Source organism: Ranitomeya imitator, chromosome 1 (assembly GCF_032444005.1).
Source record: "Ranitomeya imitator isolate aRanImi1 chromosome 1, aRanImi1.pri, whole genome shotgun sequence".
Classification (NCBI taxonomy): domain Eukaryota; kingdom Metazoa; phylum Chordata; class Amphibia; order Anura; family Dendrobatidae; genus Ranitomeya; species Ranitomeya imitator.
This window is the reverse complement of record NC_091282.1, coordinates 1,118,017,702-1,118,040,971: the sequence shown is the minus strand read 5'-3', so window position 1 is coordinate 1,118,040,971 and position 23,270 is coordinate 1,118,017,702. Positions and strand designations below refer to the sequence as shown.

The following is a 23,270-nucleotide window of genomic DNA, read 5'->3' as shown; positions in this document are numbered from 1 at the left end:
GAAAAAACAATCTCAGAACCGCTATGATCCGTTGAAGCGTTCCTGAGTTATTACCTCATAAAGGGACACTGGTCAGAATTGCAAAAAACGGCAAGGTCTTTAAGGTCAAAATAGGCTGGGTCATGAAGGGGTTAATAACCAGCAAAGGCCAGTTACAAGAAATCTTTCCAGAAGGAACAAATCTTTGTGCATAACCATCATACATAAATGAAACATTGTGCCACTTTGCCACAATTTCTCTAGCAAATATCCGGGTTGGGAGGAACTTACAGTATGTATGAATAGCTAATGGAGATACTAGCCAAACCTGTTTTGCTATTGTATGGTCTGTAGCCAGTCAATGAGAAGGAAGGGAGTATTCTATTTTGCTTTCCTTTTTTCAATGTGAAATTTTGAGAATGGAAGAAGATTGTATTCTGCATTAGAGTAATTGGAGATCCCTTTAAGAAAAGGGAAATTTGTTGCTTTATATGGGAATCTATATTTGGAAACTTGAAGTGATGGAGATGTTTAGAATTTGTTAGACACTAAGATATTTTATAGCTGTCTAACCATCCAAATTTCTTTTGGACTTGGTCAAATGACGCAAGGTAATCATTCTGATAGTGTCAATCTTTGCAATTCCCTTCTAGATCCTAGAGGAAATATCAAATTTTATGGGGAGATTTTAATGACCACAGGGTAAGACTTAATTTGCACATTGGGACATTCTTTCTCAAGTCTTTCTGTTAATGTTGTTTCTCACTTTACTGCTGGATTCACAGTTACATTTCTCAGTATTGCCGTATAATATCCCCCCATGCGGCACCCGCTTCCGAGAGTGTGCTACAAAGAGTTAGGGAAGCAGGATCTTCTTTTCTACGTGTGCAGTTTTTGGTAGACTTTATGGCAACTGGTCTGCACCCACTAACTGAAAATTAGAAATGGAATATGCAAATGAAAAAAACTAGTGGAAAATGCAAATACAAGTCTTTATGGCTAGAAATTGCATTGCTCCTCATGTATCCACGTATGATAGCTTATTCTGAAAAATCGCCTGGAGTGACAGGTATGCTTAAAATAAATTTTGTCTCAGTAAAAAAAATTTAATGTAAGAACATGTCCCACAAAAAGTTCACACAGCATAAAACTAAAAAACAAATTGGATTCAGAGGCAGCAATAAAGTTTTCCATTTATAGTACCTCCTCTGCCTGCAGATTTTTACATTCAAGGTTTTAGGTTGTTGCTTTACTTTACTATATACAGTTACATTAAAACAATTACTGGTATTTACAATGTGTTAACATAAGGCAGGATTCACATCTGCGTTCATATGTCCTCATGGCTGACACCATCTGTGCTCGGCGGACACTATCGACTATAATGGTGCCTGTTGAAGTTTCCATCTTGGTGTCTGTAATTTTGCAGGATAAAAGCTTTAGTAGCATTATCAATTAGCTGGGGACAATTCTTGTCTTTGAAGGGGATACTTACCACTTGTAGTCGAATTATCATTTCACGTTTAATGACTTGACAAGGAGTTGGCATTCATCATGTGCAGCCCTTTTCTAGTAATAGTAACACCCTTGGAAGTTTTCGACAGTCTTAAGCGTTATTGGAACGAAGGGCGTAGGAGAACTGTTTGGTTTCGCCATTGTTGCGTTTCCTAGAGATGTGCTCTAGAAAGAGTCTTTCAGATTACAATACTGCAGAACATTGTCACAGCATAGTGTGCTTGTTATGCTTTCTTTCAGATTTCTAAGATCGATTTAGTGATCTAATATTTTTTTTTTTGCTGACAAGGGCATCACAAGGAGATGACAAAAGTCTTCCACACAGCGCCCTGGTTACTGTAATGTATTTATAGAAGCCTGAAGATTTTTCACCTTATTAATGTGCACATCATGTCATCTGCCAATAACATAATGATAACCGATATTGTAGTAAAGCATCTAGAATCAAATAATAAATCATGCATCTTTTGGACAAGAACCATCTGTCAGCAATTCAGTGAGCATTCATTTGAAGATCAACAAATTTGGGATCTGCATTAATTACATAACATCGTCCTCTCTGCGTAATTGTAATCTATTCACCAGCTATTGAAGTAACTATTTCTATTGATCAGTAGAGGAGCACTGGGCAGCCAAGTATTAGAAGAGTTTAAGAATAGTTATAAGACTAATAATAGTTTTTATAGGTAATCTGAATATCTCAAGCACTTTGCTACTCAAACACATAGCATATCATTTCCACTTTTCCCATCTGTGGTTGGATATTTGATTTTATAACACAGAGAACAGACAAAATAATGAGGTATTGCGGTATTTTTCGTATAATAAAATTTGATATAGTTTTGTAATATACCGGTACTTTCTGTATCAATTCCTCAAGTAAAACTCTGCATGCTGTCATTTACTAGGCATATGCAGTGTTCACATCCAGTGGGTAACAAGCTTTCCCGATTATGTGATGGACACACAAGTGCTCGGCTGTTTCCAACACTCGGCCATGTATAGGTTACGGACATTGTGGGAAATAAATGTATTCTATTGATTGGCTAGCATTCTCGGTAATATATGAAATAAGGTTATTTCATTCTGACCTTACATACTCTAGGGATTTTATAGAATACCTAGCATTTTTTGGTAAAGTATGAAATAATAGACAACTGGGGAAATCTTTTATTTATGAATTGAAAATGGTGATGTTCTCAGCATTGCATCATTGTAGCTTTTTATTTGTTGGAGTGTGGATTAGAAAGTTATCAGATTATTGTTAGTTTTTCAAGTAGATAATCGGCAAATGAGCTTTCAAAAGAACACTAGTTCCCAAGTATCTGCCAGTGTAAACATGCCGGCAATCACTCGACAAATGACAAAAATGCTGGCTTGTTGGGTGATCGGATCATTCATACCAGTAAAAAAAATCAATGTTATCGACAGCAAATTGTAAACATGTGATGTTCTGCTGATAGCTTAACAAATGTAATTTCTAGTCCTCCCAAGACTCCTGCACACACGTACATTTCTTGCCCAATCAACTCAAAGACTTCTCCCAAGTATTCAATGCTCTAACATGTTTGATTGTCCTGTCCACTACATGTGTAATTTTCAGACAAAACTTGAAATCACATCTCTTCAAAAAAGCATACAGTGTACAAAAACCCACCTCACCACCACCAGAGCTGCTGTAAACCCCCAAACCTACTGTCTCCTCCTCATTATCCTGTATACGGTAAGTCTGCATGGACAAGGCCCTCTGTTCCAGTCTGTCATGGCTAGCTTCACACTGCGTTCATGGTGTCCGTTAAACAAACTACGTTACACCGCGGCATAACGCGGTGTAACGTAGTCCGTTAACGCCACCATTGAAAGCAATGTCAAACGCATCGCTAGCGATGTGCCGTCATTGAGTGACGGACCCTGAGACACGGGCTGCAGCGTTTCCGTGGCCATCACCACTAGCGCAGATAGAGCTAGCAGATGCTCTATCTGCGCTAGCGTGATATAACGCCGGCACTTGCGCTAGCAGCAGCCCGTTAGCGTATGTGCTGAACGGGCTGCTGCTAATGCAGTGTGAACCTAGCCTTAGTTTGCTCAATGTATTTTATATATGTATTGTCAATGTAACCCAGTCTTATGTACAGCACCATGGAATCAATGGTGCTCTAAAAATAAATAATAATACTGTAGAGTGACCCAACAATCATATTTGTCATTATTCTTTCCTCATTTTTGTTTACCCCTCTCCCACAATACAGAGGTAAAGCTGCCTCTGCTAGCACTTCGGGAGAGAGGACGATCTGACCAATGGTACAAACATGTCGCTGGTCTGAACTGTCTACCTTCAGGAACGCACTGCCACTCTCACAACAGAACGCTTGGATTTGGGGAATGGTGGGGAATTCCTCTTTAAGAAATGTGATTATTTTATACATTTTTAAGTTAACCTGCAATTTGGTCACTTTGAAAAGTGGCTTAAGACAAACTTGCAAACCTACAAAATAGCTAACAATGTGTACAACTGTTAGAAAGTGTTTTTTGAGCAGTAGAAAACACATTGACCGGGGACACTTTGACTTGTATTTATGTCCATTAAAGAATTGTAATTTATAAAATGTTTTCAGCTTCTATTATGTTCACTATTTCAACATAATCTGTACGTGAACGTGTAACTCGGAGCTCAGTCTGTCAAATTTTGTTGACTCATGTGTCTCTTTCAACCATGATGACATTTTAGGACTCCTTAACCACAGTTATAAATGCTGCAATCACCATGGGAATGGTTCTACTCAATGAAGCCGCAACCTCGAAAGGAGATGTTGGAAAAAGAAGAAGTGAGTTATTTTATGGCACCATTATAAAGAATACAATATGCTTTACTTATGTGAATATGAACTGTATATGTGGCCTAGTACACCGACTGTTAAATAACTAGAAGGGGGGTTACTACTACACTGGTATGGTGTACAGTTATTAGAAAGCTTATAACGTACTATAAGAAATCATGTTACACTAACATATGTCCAGACAAGATGCAATAAATAGTAACCCTGGAGTTGAAGCCCCCTCTGTTAGGGGTCGAGTTCCCGCTTCTGCACAGGGGGAATCTCGAGCCACCTCCGCTGCGGTCTCCCATTCTTGTCCAGCCGCAGTGGAGTCTGCTCAGCAAGGACGTCGGTCCCAGCGTCTTGCTCATTCTCACTCTGTTCTGAGAGTTACTGCTGCTTCTCCAGTCTCTGCTATTAAAGTCTGTGCTGGTCAGCAGCGAGCGGACTTCTCTGGGACTAAGTCCTTGTCTGCACGTACTGAGCATGCCCAGCGTAAGGTCTCCCGTTGGAGATCGAGGGTCATGTGCTCAGGCTCTGCAGCACATTCCATTGGTCCTCTTGGCAGGTCCTAGAAGGGCAAAAGTGCTGTGGCCACTTCCTGTGCTGCTGCTATATAAACTGCGCATGACCGCACGGCCATGCGCTAGTATTGTCAAACAATTGCTAATGTGTGTATGTTGTGAGTGCAAGTCGTCCTTGGATACCCCTACCCTATAGTATGACTGTTCGCGGAAGGTGTATGGCTGCTACCTAGCGCCCGACTTATCCTACAGCACTAGTCACACATTATAGCGTCCAGTTGCTGTGACCGCCAGTACGGCGCCGTGCACTTCCTCTGTGCTTTCCTTACCCAAGCCTGGGTGGTTAGTGGCGTTCGTCAGTGCGGCACTGCATGCTCTTCTGTTTCATTTCACACCCAGTTGCGGTGTTGCGCCAGCAAGGGTCTAATCGGACTTCAATCCCAGTTGGGGTTGAGTTCGCTGACTACTTGCTCGCGCTTTAGGTGCGGTACCGCGGTCCTGTGCCTTAACAGGATTGCTTCTTTCACGCTGGGTGAGGTTAACCCACGCGTGTATACTCTAGTGTACCGCCATATAGTCTGCTAATTGCTAGCAGCATGTTTTCACCTGCACGGTGGACCCTGGACTGCGAACGCATCTATACCATCTGTCTTGGTGCGTTCCGCCAGTCCTAACAGAATACTAGCGCCAGGGTCTGGCTAGTAAAATGGCGGACGACCAGCGTTTACAGCGGTACATCCAGCAGCTGGAGGGAAGGTTGGCGGCTCTTGAGCGTTCAACTTCAGCTGTGGATGTTACTGCTGTCGCTGTTCAGGCTGCAAGTGTGGCTGCAGCTACCTTGTCCACTGCCGCTCCTGTACCGACGCTATCTCGCCTCCCGCTACCAGAGAAATTTTCTGGTGACAGTAAGTCCTGTAGGGGTTTCGTGAGTCAGTGCTCAATACATCTCGAGCTTCTGGCCTCTCGTTTCCCTACAGAGCGGGCTAAGGTGGGGTTTATAATTTCCTTATTGTCGGACAGGGCGTTGCAGTGGGTTACGCCGCTGTGGGAGCGTGGCGATCATGTGGTGCAGAGTGCTCCGTTATTCCTGAGCACTCTGAAACAGGTCTTTCTATGACCTCGTGTCACCCATGACACGGCGCTCCAACTGTTGGCACTGACTCAGGGCTCGTCCTTGGTCAGCCTTTTTGCCGTCCATTTCCGCACTCTGGCATCTGAGCTGGAGTGGTCGGATAAAGCCCTTATCCCTATATTTTGTAGGGGGCTGGCTGACCACGTTAAGGATGCTCTGGCCACTAGGGAGATTCCCGCCACACTGGAGGAGTTAATAGCAGTATCTACTCGCATTGACCTCCGTTTTCACGAGCGGAGGTTAGAGCGAGCCCAGTGTAGGCAGAGGTTTCGGCTGGCTCCCACCTTCGCCAAACCTTTGGAATCTCCAGTCCAGGCTCCTGAGTTCCAGGAACCTAAGGTGGTGTCACGAGCGGAATCTAAGTCCCAGACCGCTCGTGCACTCCAGGGTTGCCATGTTTGCCAACAGTCAGGACATCTTGCCACCAGATGTCATCAGCGGTCGAGGAAACGTCAGCGTCTAGTGGTAGTAGGTGGAGGTGCACTAGACACTGCGACGTTTGCCTCCAAATTGTCCTTTAAGGGGACAATTACCTTTGGCTCGGTAGACCTCTGCGTGGATTCTGGGGCGGAGGGCAATTTTATGTCTTCTGCCTTCGCCCAACGTCACGCAATACCCCTGGTTATGCTATCTCAACCAGTAACGGTACGAGTGGTGAATGGGTCGACACTCCCCGCACAGATAACACATCAGACCATCCCTGTTACTCTGTCCCTGTCGCCATCCCATCAGGAGATTATTTCTCTGCTCGTCATTCCTGAGGGTATTGATGAGGTCCTGTTGGGGATACCTTGGCTACGGTACCACTCTCCCCACATCGAGTGGTCCTCAGGCAGAATTCTGGGATGGGGTGAATCATGTGGGGGTAGGTGTCACCGAGAGTGCGTTCAGGTTGCTATTACTGAGGTACCCGCAGGTCTATCCTCTCTCCCCAAGCAATATTGGTCTTACGCAGATGTGTTCTCCAAGAAGGCGGCGGAGACCCTTCTGCCCCATCGCCCCTATGACTGTCCTATCGATCTCTTGCCTGGTGCGGAGCCTCCCCGGGGTCGAGTTTATCCATTATCTCTCCCGGAGACGGAGGCCATGTCTCAGTGCATTCAAGAGAATCTGGCAAGAGGGTTTATCAGGAAGTCAGTGTCACCTGCTGGGGCAGGGTTCTTCTTCGTGCCGAAGAAGAATGGGGAGCTACGTCCATGCATAGACTACAGGGGTCTTAACGCTATCACCATTAAGAACAAGTATCCTTTGCCCTTGATATCTGAGCTCTTCGATAGGCTTCGGGGAGCAAGGGTATTTACTAAATTAGATCTGCGGGGTGCTTACAACCTGATTCGCATCCGTGAGGGGGACGAATGGAAAACGGCGTTTAACACCAGAGATGGGCACTATGAGTATCTGGTGATGCCCTTCGGGCTCTGTAATGCCCCAGACATTTTTCAAGACTTTGTCAACGACATCTTCCGGGATATGCTTTCCACCTCAGTTGTAGTCTATCTGGATGATATTCTCATCTTTTCTCCAGATATTGACTCCCACCGGAGAGATGTTGGCAGAGTCTTCGACCTCCTACGGGCAAACTCTCTTTATGCTAAGTTGGTGAAGTGTATGTTTGAGCAGGAGTCTTTGCCGTTCCTGGGCTATATCATCTCCGCCCAGGGATTGGCTATGGATCCTGCCAAACTACAGGCTGTGATGAACTGGCAAGAGCCCCATTCTCTTAAAGCGGTGCAGCGCTTTATGGGGTTCATTAACTATTACCGCCAGTTCATTCCCCACTTCTCAACTCTGGTAGCTCCCTTGGTCGCCCTCACCAAGAAGGGAGCGAATCCTAAATTGTGGTCGGAAGAGGTCTCCAAGGCCTTCACTTCTATTAAGTCCCACTTTGCTAGCGCTCCCATCTTACATTGTCCCGATGTGGATAAGCCATTCCTAATGGAGGTGGATGCCTCGTCCGTTGGTGCTGGAGCAGTCCTCTACCAGAAGGATGCTCAAGGTCGGAAGCATCCATGCTTCTTCTTCTCTAAGACTTTCTCGCCAGCAGAGAGAAACTACTCCATCGGGGATAGGGAGCTGCTAGCAATGAAGTTGGCCTTTTCAGAGTGGAGACATCTTCTGGAAGGTGCGCGGTTTCCCTTCCAGGTTTACACTGACCACAAAAATTTGGTCTACTTACAGACAGCCCAGCGGCTAAATTCTCGCCAAGCCAGATGGTCCTTGTTCTTTTCCCTGTTCCACTTTTCTCTTCATTTTCTCGCCGGGGAGAAGAATATTCGTGCTGATGCTCTCTCTCGCTCCCTTATGTCAACTGAAGAGGAGGAAGAGGAGCCTCGGCTTATTGTTCCCTCTGAGAGCCTGAGAACCGAAGCACCGGTTTCGCTTGAGTCTGTGCCTCCGGGCAAGACTTTTGTGCCCATTAATTTGCGACCGGAGGTTCTCTCTTGGGCTCATTCGTCCAGAGTGGGTGGACACTTTGGGACAAAGAGGACATCAGAGCTACTGGCGAGGACGTACTGGTGGCCGCATATGGTCCGGGATGTCAAGGATTATATTCTGGCGTGTGTCTCCTGCGCCAAAAATAAATCTCCGCGTCAAAGGCCAGCTGGGTTGCTCTATCCCTTGCCGGTGGCAGATAGGCCCTGGGAGATGGTCGGGATGGACTTTGTCGTGGGTTTGCCCAAGTCTCGCGGCTGTACCATCATTTGGGTCATCACCGATCATTTCTCGAAAATGGTGCATTTGGTGCCGCTACCACGGTTACCTTCTGCACGGGCCTTGGCTGCGTTGTTCATTAAGCACATCTTCCGCCTACATGGTATGCCTGACAAAATTGTCAGTGACCGGGGTCCCCAGTTTGCGTCTCGGTTCTGGAGAGAGCTGTGTCGTCTTCTCAGTATTGAGTTGAATATCTCTTCCGCTTATCATCCCGAGACGAATGGGTTGGTAGAGAGGGCCAACCAGACCTTGGTCACATACCTGCGACATTTTGTTTCAGCCAGGCAGGATGACTGGGCATCCTTGCTATCATGGGCAGAGTTTGCACTGAACAACGCCGTAGCCGACTCCACTGGACAAACCCCATTCCTCCTCAACTATGGTCAGCATCCACGGGTACCTGTGCCTATGCCCGTGTCTTCCGCCGACTCCAGGGTGGCAGACTGGGCTGTGGAGGCACGGGATATTTGGGACCGCACTCAGGATGCCATTCGGGCCTCTAAGGAGAGAATGAGGTCCTCCACCGATGCTCATCGGCGCCCCGCTCCGACCTTTGCTCCTGGCGACTTGGTGTGGCTCTCCGCCCGTAACATCAGGCTGCGAGTTGAGTCCACTAAATTTGCTCCTCGCTACTTGGGTCCTTTCAAGGTCCTCGAGCAGGTTAATCCTGTGGTCTATCGTTTGGCACTTCCGCCACGCCCGGGTATCACCGACACCTTTCATGTGTCCCTCTTGAAACCCGTGTATATGTCCCGGTTCTCCGAGTCATCTGCTGGGACATCGGGTTCGTCTTCGGACGATTATGAGGTGAACGCTATTTTGGGGTGCAAGGTGGTGCGTGGTAAAAAATTTTATTTGGTGGACTGGAAGGGTTATGGCCCCGAGGACAGGTCCTGGGAGCCTGTTGAGCACATTCGGGCTCCGCAGCTCATTGCTGCCTTCGAACGTAGCGAGGCCCAAGGAGGGGGGGCCCTAGGAGGGGGGGTAATGTTAGGGGTCGAGTTCCCGCTTCTGCACAGGGGGAATCTCGAGCCACCTCCGCTGCGGTCTCCCATTCTTGTCCAGCCGCAGTGGAGTCTGCTCAGCAAGGACGTCGGTCCCAGCGTCTTGCTCATTCTCACTCTGTTCTGAGAGTTACTGCTGCTTCTCCAGTCTCTGCTATTAAAGTCTGTGCTGGTCAGCAGCGAGCGGACTTCTCTGGGACTAAGTCCTTGTCTGCACGTACTGAGCATGCCCAGCGTAAGGTCTCCCGTTGGAGATCGAGGGTCATGTGCTCAGGCTCTGCAGCACATTCCATTGGTCCTCTTGGCAGGTCCTAGAAGGGCAAAAGTGCTGTGGCCACTTCCTGTGCTGCTGCTATATAAACTGCGCATGACCGCACGGCCATGCGCTAGTATTGTCAAACAATTGCTAATGTGTGTATGTTGTGAGTGCAAGTCGTCCTTGGATACCCCTACCCTATAGTATGACTGTTCGCGGAAGGTGTATGGCTGCTACCTAGCGCCCGACTTATCCTACAGCACTAGTCACACATTATAGCGTCCAGTTGCTGTGACCGCCAGTACGGCGCCGTGCACTTCCTCTGTGCTTTCCTTACCCAAGCCTGGGTGGTTAGTGGCGTTCGTCAGTGCGGCACTGCATGCTCTTCTGTTTCATTTCACACCCAGTTGCGGTGTTGCGCCAGCAAGGGTCTAATCGGACTTCAATCCCAGTTGGGGTTGAGTTCGCTGACTACTTGCTCGCGCTTTAGGTGCGGTACCGCGGTCCTGTGCCTTAACAGGATTGCTTCTTTCACGCTGGGTGAGGTTAACCCACGCGTGTATACTCTAGTGTACCGCCATATAGTCTGCTAATTGCTAGCAGCAGGTTTTCACCTGCACGGTGGACCCCGGACTGCGAACGCATCTATACCATCTGTCTTGGTGCGTTCCGCCAGTCCTAACACCCTCAGATTGTCTTTTGAAAGTTAACCTCTTGACATAACAACCAGGTTTGACCTTTATTTCAGACCATTTTTTAAAAAATTTTCTATTGTTGCATTCCAGGAGTCATAACTTTTTATTTTTTTTTTCCTGCAAAATACACTACCATTCAAAAGTTTAGGGTCATCCAGACAATTTTGTGTTTTCCATGAAAACTCACACTTTTATTAATCAAATGAGTTGCCAAATGAATTGAAAATCTAGTCCAGACATTGATAAAGTTTGAAAAAAAGAATTTTATTTGAAATAATAATTTTCTCCTTCAAACATTGCTTTCGTCAAAGAATGCTCCCTTTGCAGCAATTACAGCATTGCAGACCATTGGCATTTTCGCAGTTAATTTGCTGCTAATTTGCTGTTAATTAATATGGAGAAATTTCACCCCATGCTTCCAGAAGCCCCTCCCACAAGTTGGTTTGGCTTGATGGGCACTTTTTGCATACCATACGGTCAAGCTGCTCCCACAACAGCTCAATGGGGTTGAGATCTGGTAACTGCACTGCCCAATCCATTACAGATAGAATACCAGTTGCCTGCTTCTTCCCTAAATAGTTCTTGGATAATTTGGAGGTGTGCGTTGGGTCATTGTCCTGCTGTAAGTTGAAATTGGCTCCAATCAAACGCTGTCCACAGGGTATGGCATAGCTTTGCAAAATGGCGTGATAGCCTTCCTAATTCAAAATCCCTTATACCTTCTACAAATCTCCCACTTTACCAGCACCAAAGCAACCGCAGACCATCACATTACCTCCACCATGCTTGACAGATGACGTCAGGCACTCTTCCAGCATCTTTTCAGTTGTTCTGTATCTCACAAATGTTCTTCTGTGTGATCCAAACACCTCAAACTTGGATTTGTCTGTCCATAACACTTTTTTCCAATTTTCCTCTGTCCAATGTCTGTGTTCTTTTGCCCATATTAATCTTTTCCTTTTATTAGCCAGTCTCAGATATAGTTTTTTCTTTGCCACTCTGCCCTGAAGGCCAGCATCCCGGAGTCGCCTCATCACTGTAGACGTTGGTGCTGGCATTTTGCGTGTACTATTTAATGAAGTTGCCTGTTGAGGGCCTGTGAGGCATCGATTTCTCAAACTACAGACTCTAATGTACTTGTCTTGCTGCTCAGTTGTGCAGCGGGGCCTCCCACTACTCTTTCTACTCTGGTAAGAGCCTGTTTGTGCTCTCTGAAGGGAGTAGTAGACACCATTGTAGGAAACCTTCAGTTTCTTCGCAGTTTCTCTCATGGAATAGCCTTCATTTCTAAGAACAAGAATAGAAAGAATAAATGGCTAGCACACGACTAGAGTTTTAAATGTAAGGTGCCAGTGAATGGAATCAATAATCCCATCAATAGGTAAAGTCTAAAATCACTGCACTCATAACATGACATATTTGATTCAAGTTTATATTTTTATTTATAGGTGATAAGCGACAGGTAATTTGACGGTTAGGCCACTCTGTGGCCTTGATCACAATGTCGCTGAAAAAAATTACCGTATATACTCGAGTATAAGCCGACCCAAGTATAAGCCGACCCCCCTAATTTTGCCACAAAAAACTGGGAAAACGTATTGACTCGAGTATAAGCCTAGGGTGGAAATGCAGCAGCTACCGGTGAATGTCAAAAATAAAAATAGATCATTATTTCCCCATAGCTGAGCCATATAGTGCTCTGCACCGTTCATTATTGCCCCATAGCTGTGCCCCATATAGTGCTCTGCACCGTTCATAGTTCCCCATAGCTGTGCCCCATATAGTGCTCTGCACCATTCATAGTTCCCTATAGCTGTGCCTCATATAGTGCTCTGCACTGTTCATAGTTCCCTATAGCTGTGCCCCATATAGTAATAATAATAATAATAATAATAATTTTTATTTATATAGCGCCAACATATTCCGCAGCGCTTTACAAATTATAGAGGGGACTTGTACATACAATAGACATTACAGCATAACAGAAATACAGTTCAAAACAGATACCAAGAGGAGTGAGGGCCCTGCTCGTAAGCTTACAAACTATGAGGAAAAGGGGAGACACGAGAGGTGGATGGTAACAATTGCTATAGTTATTCGGACCAGCCATAGTGTAAGGCTCGGGTGTTCATGTAAAGCTGCATGAACCAGTTAATTAATTTTTTTTTTTTTTTAATATAGGCCACACAGGGATCGTTAGGTTAATGCATTGAGGCGGTAGGCCAGTCTGAACAAATGAGTTTTTAGGGCACGCTTAAAACTGTGGGGATTGGGGATTAATCGTATTATCCTAGGTAGTGCATTCCAAAGAATCGGCGCAGCACGTGTAAAGTCTTGGAGACGGGAGTGGGAGGTTCTGATTATTGAGGATGCTAACCTGAGGTCATCAGCGGAGCGGAGGGCACGGGTAGGGTGGTAGACTGAGACCAGAGAGGAGATGTAGGGTGGTGCTGAGCCATGGAGTGCTTTGTGGATGAGGGTAGTAGTTTTGTACTGGATTCTTGAGTGGATGGGTAACCAGTGTAATGACTGGCACAAGGTAGAGGCATCGGTGTAACGGTTGGTGAGGAATATGATCCTGGCAGCAGCATTCAGGACAGATTGGAGCGGGGAGAGTTTGGTAAGAGGGAGGCCGATTAGTAGAGAGTTACAATAGTCCAGACGAGAATGAATAAGTGAAACAGTAAGAGTTTTTGCAGAGTCGAAAGTAAGAAAAGGGCGAATTCTAGAAATGTTTTTGAGATGCAGGTAAGAAGAGCGAGCCAGTGATCGGATGTGGGGGGTGAATGAAAGGTCAGAATCAAGGATGACCCCAAGGCAGCGGGCATGTTGCTTTGGAGTAATGGTGGAACCGCAAACGGAGATGGCAATGTCAGGCAAAGGTAGGTTAGTAGAGGGAGAAAACACGAGGAGTTCAGTTTTTGACAGGTTTAGTTTCAGATAGAGGGAGGACATGATGCTAGAGACAGCGGTAAGACAATCACTGGTGTTTTCTAATAAGGCAGGCGTGAGATCAGGAGAAGAAGTGTATAGTTGGGTGTCGTCAGCATAGAGATGGTACTGGAAGCCAAATCTACTGATTGTTTGTCCAATAGGGGCAGTATACAAAGAGAAGAGGAGGGGGCCTAGGACTGATCCTTGAGGAACCCCAACAGTAAGGGGAAGGTGAGAGGAGGAGGAACCAGCGAAACATACAGTGAAGGATCGGTCAGAGAGATAGGAGGAGAACCAGGAGAGAGCGGTGTCCTTGAGGCCAATGGAGCGGAGCATAGTGAGGAGGAGCTGATGATCCACAGTATCAAATGCTGCAGAGAGATCCAAGAGAATTAGCATGGAGTAGTGACCATTAGATTTAGCTGTTAGTAGGTCATTAGAGACTTTAGTGAGGGCAGTTTCAGTAGAGTGTAAAGAGCGGAAACCAGATTGAAGAGGGTCGAGAAGAGAGTTATCTGAGAGATAGCGGGTAAGACGGGAGTGGACCAGGCGTTCGAGGAGTTTAGAGATGAAGGGAAGATTAGAGACAGGTCTATAATTAGCGGCACAGTTTTGGTCGAGGGATGGTTTTTTAAGTAATGGATGTATGATGGCATGCTTAAATGAGGAGGGAAAAATACCGGAAGTGAGGGAAAGGTTGAATATTTTTGTTAGGTGAGAGGTGACAGCCGGGGAAAGGGACTGGAGGAGATGTGACGGAATGGGGTCACTGGTGCAAGTGGTCGGGCGAGAAGATGCAAGGAGCCTGCTTACTTCTTCTTCTGTGACTGGTTCAAAGTCAGAGAGTGAACTAGATGCAGTGGGGGAGGGAGGACAGTGCATGGTATGAAGAGATTGGGAGATGATTTCCTGTCGAATATGGTCAATTTTTTCTTTGAAGTAATTGGCCAGATCGTCAGCACGAAGATCCGTGGTTGGGGCCTGCGCTCTTGGGTTGAGTAGGGACTGGAACGTGTCAAAGAGACGTTTAGGGTTATTGGACAGGGAGGTGATGAGGGTGTTGAAGTAGGTTTGTTTGGAGAGGTGAAGGGCAGAATTGTATGTCTTTAGCATGAACTTATAATGGATGAAATCTTCGGGTAGATTAGATTTTCTCCACAGACGTTCTGCGCACCTGAAGCACCGCTGCAGGAAACGTGTTTGCAGCGTGTGCCACGGTTGTTGCCGTCTGTGCCGAGTTGTTTTATGTATAGGAGGAGCAGCTTCATCCAGAGCACTTTGCAGGGTTTCATTGTAATGCTTCAGAGCAGAATCAGGACATGAGATGGAGGAGATTGGGGCCAATGAGGACTGCAAGTTCTTCATAAGTTCCTGGGTGTTAATGGCCTGTATGTTTCTATAAGTGTGGAAAGTGGGGGTGACCTGAGCGGGATGGCAGTTCTTGATAGAGAATGAAAGAAGGTGGTGGTCAGAGAGTGGGAGAGGGGAGTTTGTGAAATCATCCACTGAGCAAAGCCGGGAGAAGACCAAGTCAAGGGAGTTTCCATCTTCATGTGTTGGCGAGTTAGTATGCTGCGAGAGGCCGAAAGAGGAGGTTAGAGCCAAAAGGTGAGAAGCAGATGGGGAGAGGGGAGAGGCAATAGGGATGTTGAAATCACCCATGATAAGGGTGGGGGTGTCACAGGAAAGAAAGTGTGGAAGCCAGGTGGCAAAGTGATCCAGGAACTGATGAGAGGGGCCGGGAGGACGATACACCACCACCACTCGCATGGAGAAGGGGACGTAGAGTCTGACCACATGGACCTCAAAGGAAGGGAAGACAAGTGAGGGTACTTGGGGGATAACTTGGAAAGTACATTTTGGTGAAAGGAGCAGACCAACGCCTCCACCTGCTCTGTTGTCCGATCTTGGGGTATGAGAAAAGTGTAGTGCACCATATGAAAGAGCAGCAGCAGCGGTGGTGTCTGACTGCTGGATCCAGGTTTCAGTAAGAGCCAGGAGATTAAGAGAATTAGAAAGGAAGAAGTCATGGATGAAGGAGAGTTTATTACACACAGAGCGAGAATTCCAAAGGGCACAATTCAAAGAGACAGAAGGCATGCAGGGAATATTAATAAGGTTAGAGGGGTTTCTGGGTGTAGCAATTGGGAGGTTTGACTGGCTATAACATGGGGGGCCGGGGTTTGGAGAGATGTCTCCAGCAACTAGGAGGAGGAGGATCGAAAGAGTGAGCAGATGGTTAAGTGATTTGTGAGAGCGTCTCTTGTGTTGGATGTTGGGACTGAATGGATCTGCGCTGCTAAGCAATGTGAACAGAGCATGAGTGCTATACATAGGAGAGGCAAGGACAGAGGGGCCGATATGGATGGAGTGTAGAGAGTTAATGCAAGGGCGGTGAATGTGAGTGAATGCAGCAGCCAGGATATAGAATATGCAAATAAATATGGTGAGTATTTGTGTTGTTTCAAGTGAATAGGGAATAGATTTAGATTGTCTTACCTGTCTCCTGCCCTGTCTAACTGCCATGTTATAACTGCCGAGTACTTAGAAAAAAAAGTACTTTGAATAAAAATACACGAATACAAGTGCACGAATGCACCCCTGCATGAATGCTTCCCCAAGCTAAGTCTACATTTATAGAAGGCTAGCCCTTAGATCTTCCTATTTTTTTTATTTTTTTTTTTTTTTGTGTTAAAGCTCGTTAGCAATCAATCAAACTCAGTTGAGACAACAGGACACAATAAATGTAGTGATCAGATAAACAAATGTCCAGGTCTACATGGATCATAGACCACTTTGAAACAGTTATGTGATCTCGCTGAGTAAGGACATGCAAAGTCAGATTAAATATCTATAAACACAAAAAATGCATAATAGGATGACTAACATATATAGATATATGCAGGATTCAATGCCGAAGATGGAATGACTCAGATACCATTCAAGCTGCTTGCTGTCAGGGACTGGAGCAATAGACATGCAGGATATTTCAGCTCAGAGAATGAATGATCTGTTTACCATTCAAGCTGCTTGCTGTCAGGGACTGGAGCAATAGACATGCAGGATATTTCAGCTCAGAGAATGAATGATCTGTTTACCATTCAAGCTGCTTGCTGTCAGGGACTGGAGCAATAGACATGCAGGATATTTCAGCTCAGAGAATGAATGATCTGTTTACCATTCAAGCTGCTTGCTGTCAGGGACTGGAGCAATAGACATGCAGGATATTTCAGCTCAGAGAATGAATGATCTGTTTACCATTCAAGCTGCTTGCTGTCAGGGACTGGAGCAATAGACATGCAGGATATTTCAGCTCAGAGAATGAATGATCTGTTTACCTGTATGAAGAGAGAAGAGATGCTTGATTATATTCTGCCATGTTATAACTGCCGAGTACTTAGAAAAAAAAGTACTTTGAATAAAAATACACGAATACAAGTGCACGAATGCACGCCTGCATGTATAGTGCTCTGCACCGTTCATAGTTCCCTATAGCTGTGCCCCATATAGTGCTCTGCACCGTTCATAGTTCCCTATAGCTGTGCCCCATATAGTGCTCTGCACCGTTCATAGTTCCCTATAGCTGTGCCATATAGTGCTCTGCACCGTTCATAGTTCCCTATAGCTGTGCCCCATATAGTGCTCTGCACCGTTCATAGTTCCCTATAGCTGTGCCTCATATAGTGCTCTGCACCGTTCATAGTTCCCTACAGCTGTGCCTCATATAGTGCTCTGCACCGTTCATAGTTCCCCATAGAAATCTGTGCCATTGCCGCTGCTGCTGCAGTAAAAAAAAAAAAAAGCCATACTCACCTCTCTTGATTGCAGCTCCCAGCGTCCGGTCCCAGCGTCTCTCCGCACTGACTGATCAGGCAGAGGGCGCCGCGCACACTATATGCGTCATCGCGCCCTCTGACCTGCACAGTCAGAGCGCAGAGACGCCGGGAAGATGGAGCGGCGCCCGGCGGCTGGAATGCGGACAGGTGAATATTACATACTTACCTGGTCCCGGCGTCCGGCTCCTTCCCCCGGACAGCTGTCTTCGGTGCCGCAGCTTCTTCCTCTATCAGCGGTCACCGTTACCGCTGATTAGAGAAATGAATAGGCGGCTCCACCCCTATGGGAGGTGGAGCCGCCTATTCATTTCTGTAATGAGCGGTCCCACGTAACCGCTGAAGAGGGGAAGAAGCTGCAGCACAGAAGACCGTGGGACGGCAGGGAGCGCCAGGATCGCTGGGACTAGGTAAGTATGCCTCAGCGCCCTCACCCCCTCACCCGCCGACCTTGCCACCCACCTTGACTCGAGTATAAGCCGAGAGGGGCACTTTCAGCCCAAAAATTTGGGCTGAAAATCTCGGCTTATACTCGAGTATATACGGTAAATTAAAAAATATATAATATGCAATATATACAGTGGGACATATAATTACAAAGCATATATTACATATTTACAAAGAGGATGAACACATGTCAAGAGGAATTAAATAACGAATAAGTGTATTAGGTAATAGGTTACATATGAATATAAAAACGCATATCGTTGGTATAAGGAGCATCAAAAGGAGGCTAGGCATGAGAAGGATTGAAAAAACTCATACATGGTATGGTTGTATAGCATGATGAGATGGAAAAGACAAAAGATGAATAAACAGACATACCGTTGCAATGTTACTTCAACAAGTCGTACTTGTACATCCCCTTAGGGAAAAGGAATATGTGATGGGTATGTCCTGTTAGGAATAATAAAGCATTGTGAACCCCCATGGTAAATGTTGTCTTTAATAATAGAGTGGTATGGTAGGCAGAATCATAGTGTAGTACTAAAAGTAGAGCAGTAAAATTATGGTTTTGTGACCGTGCAACATGCAGAGGGAGTGGAGTGGAGGGAAAGATTAAAAAATGGATTAAATGAAGTTTACCACACTGGATCAAATATGAACTGGAATCGCAGGATTGATCATTGGTAATATGGCTGCAAAAAGGGGAAACAAGTTGCCTATGTACTAGTATGGATGATGTTCTATAAAGAGATCCATATTGTAAATAGGTAAGGAAATGTATATTTACCACTTTAAGTGGGAGTAGTGCTGGTGCCGCAATGTGGTCAATGATACATGCACATACAGCTGTGGGGTAAAAAGTTATACTGATAAGTAAGGCGGTAAAATATATGGCGGTACTTATCTGCGTTGAAACTGAGCTTACATCCAATGATATCACAGGGTAGGCGGCAGTATGAATCGACGTTGGTGGTACGGTGAGAGAGCTGGCAAAATTATGCCTAAGCGGGGAGAAGCTGGTGTTGCTCTGACAATGCTGCTGTATAAAGCGCCAACCGGTCAGGTGACCGGAAGTCACCAATGTTACCAATAAAAATGTCAACCCGTCTCGCAAAAAAACAAGACCTCACATGACTCTGTGGACCAAAATATGAAAAAATTATAGCTCTCAAAATGTGGTAATGCGAAAAATATTGTTTGCAATAAAAAGCGTCTTTTAGTGTGTGACAGCTGCCAATCATAAAAATCCGCTAGAAAACCCGCTATAAATAGTAAATAAAACCCTCCTTCATCACCCCCTTAAGGAAAAATAAAAAAATTTAAAAAATGTATTTATTTCCATTTTTCCATTAGGATTAGGGCTAGGGTTAGGGTTATGGCTAGGATTAAGGCTAGGGTTAGGGCTAGTGTTATGGCTAGTGCTAGAGTTAGGGATAGGGTTGGGGTTAGGGTTTGGATTACATTTACGGTTCGGATTACGGTAAGGGGTGTGTCAGGGTTAGGGGTGTGGTTAGGGTTATGGTTGGGATTAGGGGTGTGGTTGGGGTTGGGATTAGGGTAAGGGGTGTGGTTGGGGTTAGGGGTGTGTTTGGGATTAGGGTTAGGGGTGTGTTTGGGTTAGGGTTTCAGTTAAAATTGGGTGTTTCCACTGTTTAGGCACATCAGGGGCTCTCCAAACGCAACATGGTGTCCCATCTCAATTCCAGTCAATTTTGCATTGAAAAGTCAAACGGCGCTCCTTCCCTTCCGAGCTCTGCCATGCGACCAAACAGTGGTTTACCCCGACATATGGGGTATCAGGGTACTCAGCACAAATTGCACAACTTTTGGGGTCCAATTTCTTCTCTTACCCTTGGGAAAATAAAAAATTGGGGCGAAAAGATCATTTTTGTGAAAAAATAGGATTTTTTCAGTTTTACGGCTCTGCATTATAAACTTCTGTGAAGCAGTTGGTGGGTCAAAGTGCTCACCACACATCTAGATATGTTCCTAGTTTCCAAAATGGTGTCACTTGTGGGGGTTTCAATGTTTAGGCACATCAGGTGTTCTCCAAATGCAACATGGCGTCCCATCTCAATTCCAGTCAATTTTGCATTGAAAAAGTCAAATGGCGCTCCTTCCCTTCCGAGCTCTGCCATGCGCCCAAACAGTGGTTTACCCCCACATATGGGGTATCAGCGTACTCAGGACAAATTGTACAACAACTTTTGCGGTCCAATTTCACCTATAACCCTTGGAAAAATAAAACAAATTGGAGCTGAAGTAAATTTTTTGTGAAAAAAAGTTAAATGTTCATTTTTTTTTTAAACATTCCAAAAATTCCTGTGAAACACCTGAAGGGTTAATAAACTTCTTGAATACGGTTTTGAGCACCTTGAGGGGTGCAGTTTTTAGAATGGTGTCACACTTGGGTATTTTATATCATATAAACCCCTCAAAATGACTTCAAATGTGATGTGGTCCCTAAAAAAATGGTGTTGTAAAAATGAGAAATTGCTGGTCAATATTTAACCCTTATAACTAACTAACAAAAAAAAAATTTGGCTCCAAAATTGTGCTGATGTAAAGTAGACATGTGGGAAATGTTACTTATTAAGTATTTTGTGTGACATATGTCTGTGATTTAAGAGCATAAAAATTCAAATTTGGAAAATTGCGAAATTTTTTTCATAAATAAACGCAGGTAATATCAAAGAAATTTTACCACTATCATGAAGTACAATATGTCACGAGAAAATATTGTCAGAATCACCGGGATCTGTTGAAGCGTTCCAGAGTTATAACCTCATAAAGGAACAGTGGTCAGAATTGTAAAAATTGGCCCGGTCATTAACGTGCAAACCACCCTTGGGGGTAAAGGGGTTAACAATGTATAGAGTGTATGTCTGAATCATTTAATGTTAGCTTCATTGGAAAAAAACTGTGCTTTTCTTTAAAAAATAACGAACGGTAGTGTAAGTCATATGCGGACTTGCTTTTTTTTCTGGATGAGTTGTCTTGCGTAGAGGCATCATTTTGGATTAAAGATAACGAAGTCACAGACTTTCATTAACTGTTTGGGAAAAATATAAACGAAACAGCAATTCTGCCAATATTTTTTTGCATTTAAAATTTTACTCTATGTGTTTTGCTTTGTAAGTAAATTGTTAACTTTACTTTTTAGATTAATACAAACATGGCAATATCAAATTTATATTGTTTTCTTTTTTTATTATTTTTGTACAATAAAATACACTCTTTGAAAAAAAATATTTTTTTTGTTTTTGGGTCGCCATATTTTGAGAGCTGTATGTTTCTCAATTTTTCATCAGCAGAGCTGTAGGAAGTATTATTTTTTTTCATGACAAGCTGTTGTTGTTATTGGTGCCATGTGACTTTTTGATCATATTAATTAAAGGGAACCTGACCTCATAAAATTGCCTATTAAGGTCCTGTCATGCAATTACAATGATGTCTGTAGCTTTATGTCTAGTGATTTTGCGCAAAAATATAGTGACTTCTGGCATTTACAGGCCAGCTACGCCAATATGGAATTGCATAGGTGTAACCGGCCGTGGTGACATCCACCAGTGAAATTCATCATAATTTACATCACTAAAGTGGTATAACTTGCTCAAGAAATGTACGCCAGTTCTTGGCTAGCGTACATTCCTGGCGGCGGCGCATGCTGGTTAACACCCGCGCCTAATTCACTAAGCGGCACATGGTGCTTAATGAATCAGGTGACCGTACTCCACAAGTGCTTCATTAAGACTATTATTCACTATGCCAAAATTAATGAATTGCCCCCCACAAGGGGTTTAACAAAATGTCTCTCCTAGCTTATTGACAACTCACTAAGAAATTCTAGTACTACAAGAGTTGTATTTTCTTAGCACTACAACATCCATATATTGTAAAGACCGTTCCATGTAAGTCATATCAGAAAATTATCTTTTCACCAGAACTAAGAAAATTTACCTAATGTACATTATATAAGGATGATACTAGAACCCGAGACCACGGCCTATATCTTATTTTCATAGATTTATGTCCTAATATTGGCAAATTTGGATTACGAATAACCTTAGTTCTAAGGCCACACAACGCTTTGGCTTTAGATGTCAATATGAGATGGCATTTTCAATATCTTCTACACTAACCTCATTATTATGGAGATGGAGGCACTTACTTTTAGCTAAGCATTTCAGTCAAACATAATTTTGTGAAGCATAATAAATCCGGCATGTACAGTGACTTGAATTATGAAAGTGATCCCATTTTACACTGTGTCACATAGAGTTGTATTTCGAGCTCCTAGCATTTATGCCATGTGAAAATATAAAATTTGGTTTGATGTATGTTTCATTTTATGCTAAATTACTTATGCTTATTGTGATGCTCTATAAATAGGAATATTGTAAGCCGAGCAATGCTCTGCTATAGCTCAAAGCCCTGACTATAGCTGGCAGTGTGCTTCATCATATCAGCAGTGTGCACCCAATACCAGCAGGAAAGCAATCAGCAAGCCGGGAAGCCTGCAAATGAAAGAATTTACTTACAAAAAATCTGTGGTCTTGCTTTTATTTTTATTTTTTTGAACCTCTAACACATTTATCTATGAAAATCCTTTATACGTAATGACTGTGAAATGTTAACCTATTTATAAATCCAATATAGGTACAGTAGATGAAAACTATACTAGTAGATATATAGTATATTATATATATTATATTAGTAGAGATATCATTTTACATTATTTTATTTGACCATAATACAAATTGTGTGTAGGACATACTAAATCTGTAAATTATTATATGCTTCATTCCAATATTATTTATGTAATTCCTAATACCAAATATTCGATATGTAGTACTGTGTACTTCAAAGTTATATACAATGTGTGTGACTTTTATTTATAATTAAGGTTTATTGTTGATTTTTTTTTTTAGTTATATGTCTAGTGGGACTAGGCCTTGTGGTCTTTTTCTTCAGTTTCCTACTGTCAATTTTCCGCTCAAAATACCACGGTTATCCATACAGGTATGTTCTAGTATATCTTTTCATTTGTGAGTGTTCTCATAGGGTATTATAATGTCTTTGTGTGAATATATTGTTGGTAGATATGGTGGTGCTTGAATGTTTGTGAACCCTTCAGAATTTTGTATATTACCGCATAAATTTTGCCTAAAATTACATTAGATTTTCATACAAGTTTTAAAAGTAGGTGAATAGAACTTTTTTTTCTGAAAACCTTTTTAAGTTCTGTAGAGTGACCTAGATAAAAATAAGTGAATGCCATACATAGATAGACCAGGGATCTTCACATGTTGTATGCGATGAGACATTGCGGGCAATGTAACCATGTGACTCACCATTTGAATAGAGCATATCTACTAATACATCATGGCACTTAGCTATGGGCTCGTACCACAGACAGC

At 44.0% G+C, this 23,270-nt stretch overlaps 1 protein-coding gene and 1 long non-coding RNA gene across 2 annotated transcripts in view; one reads left to right on the top strand and one right to left on the bottom strand.

Annotated features, from left to right (window-relative positions):
- Positions 1 to 16,561, bottom strand: part of LOC138656985 (uncharacterized) — a 30,100-nt gene extending 13,539 nt beyond the window's left edge. Inside the window, exon 1 of the long non-coding RNA XR_011316992.1 lies at positions 16,509 to 16,561. This is a non-coding gene — a long non-coding RNA (uncharacterized lncRNA). The remainder of the gene's footprint in view (positions 1 to 16,508) is intronic.
- The window catches only part of TUSC3 (tumor suppressor candidate 3), a 489,870-nt gene that overhangs the window by 447,601 nt on the left and 18,999 nt on the right, over positions 1 to 23,270 (top strand). The window contains exons 8-9 of the mRNA XM_069744425.1: positions 4,247 to 4,319; positions 22,782 to 22,872. Coding sequence (XP_069600526.1) covers positions 4,247 to 4,319; positions 22,782 to 22,872 — 164 coding nt within the window. The remainder of the gene's footprint in view (positions 1 to 4,246; positions 4,320 to 22,781; positions 22,873 to 23,270) is intronic.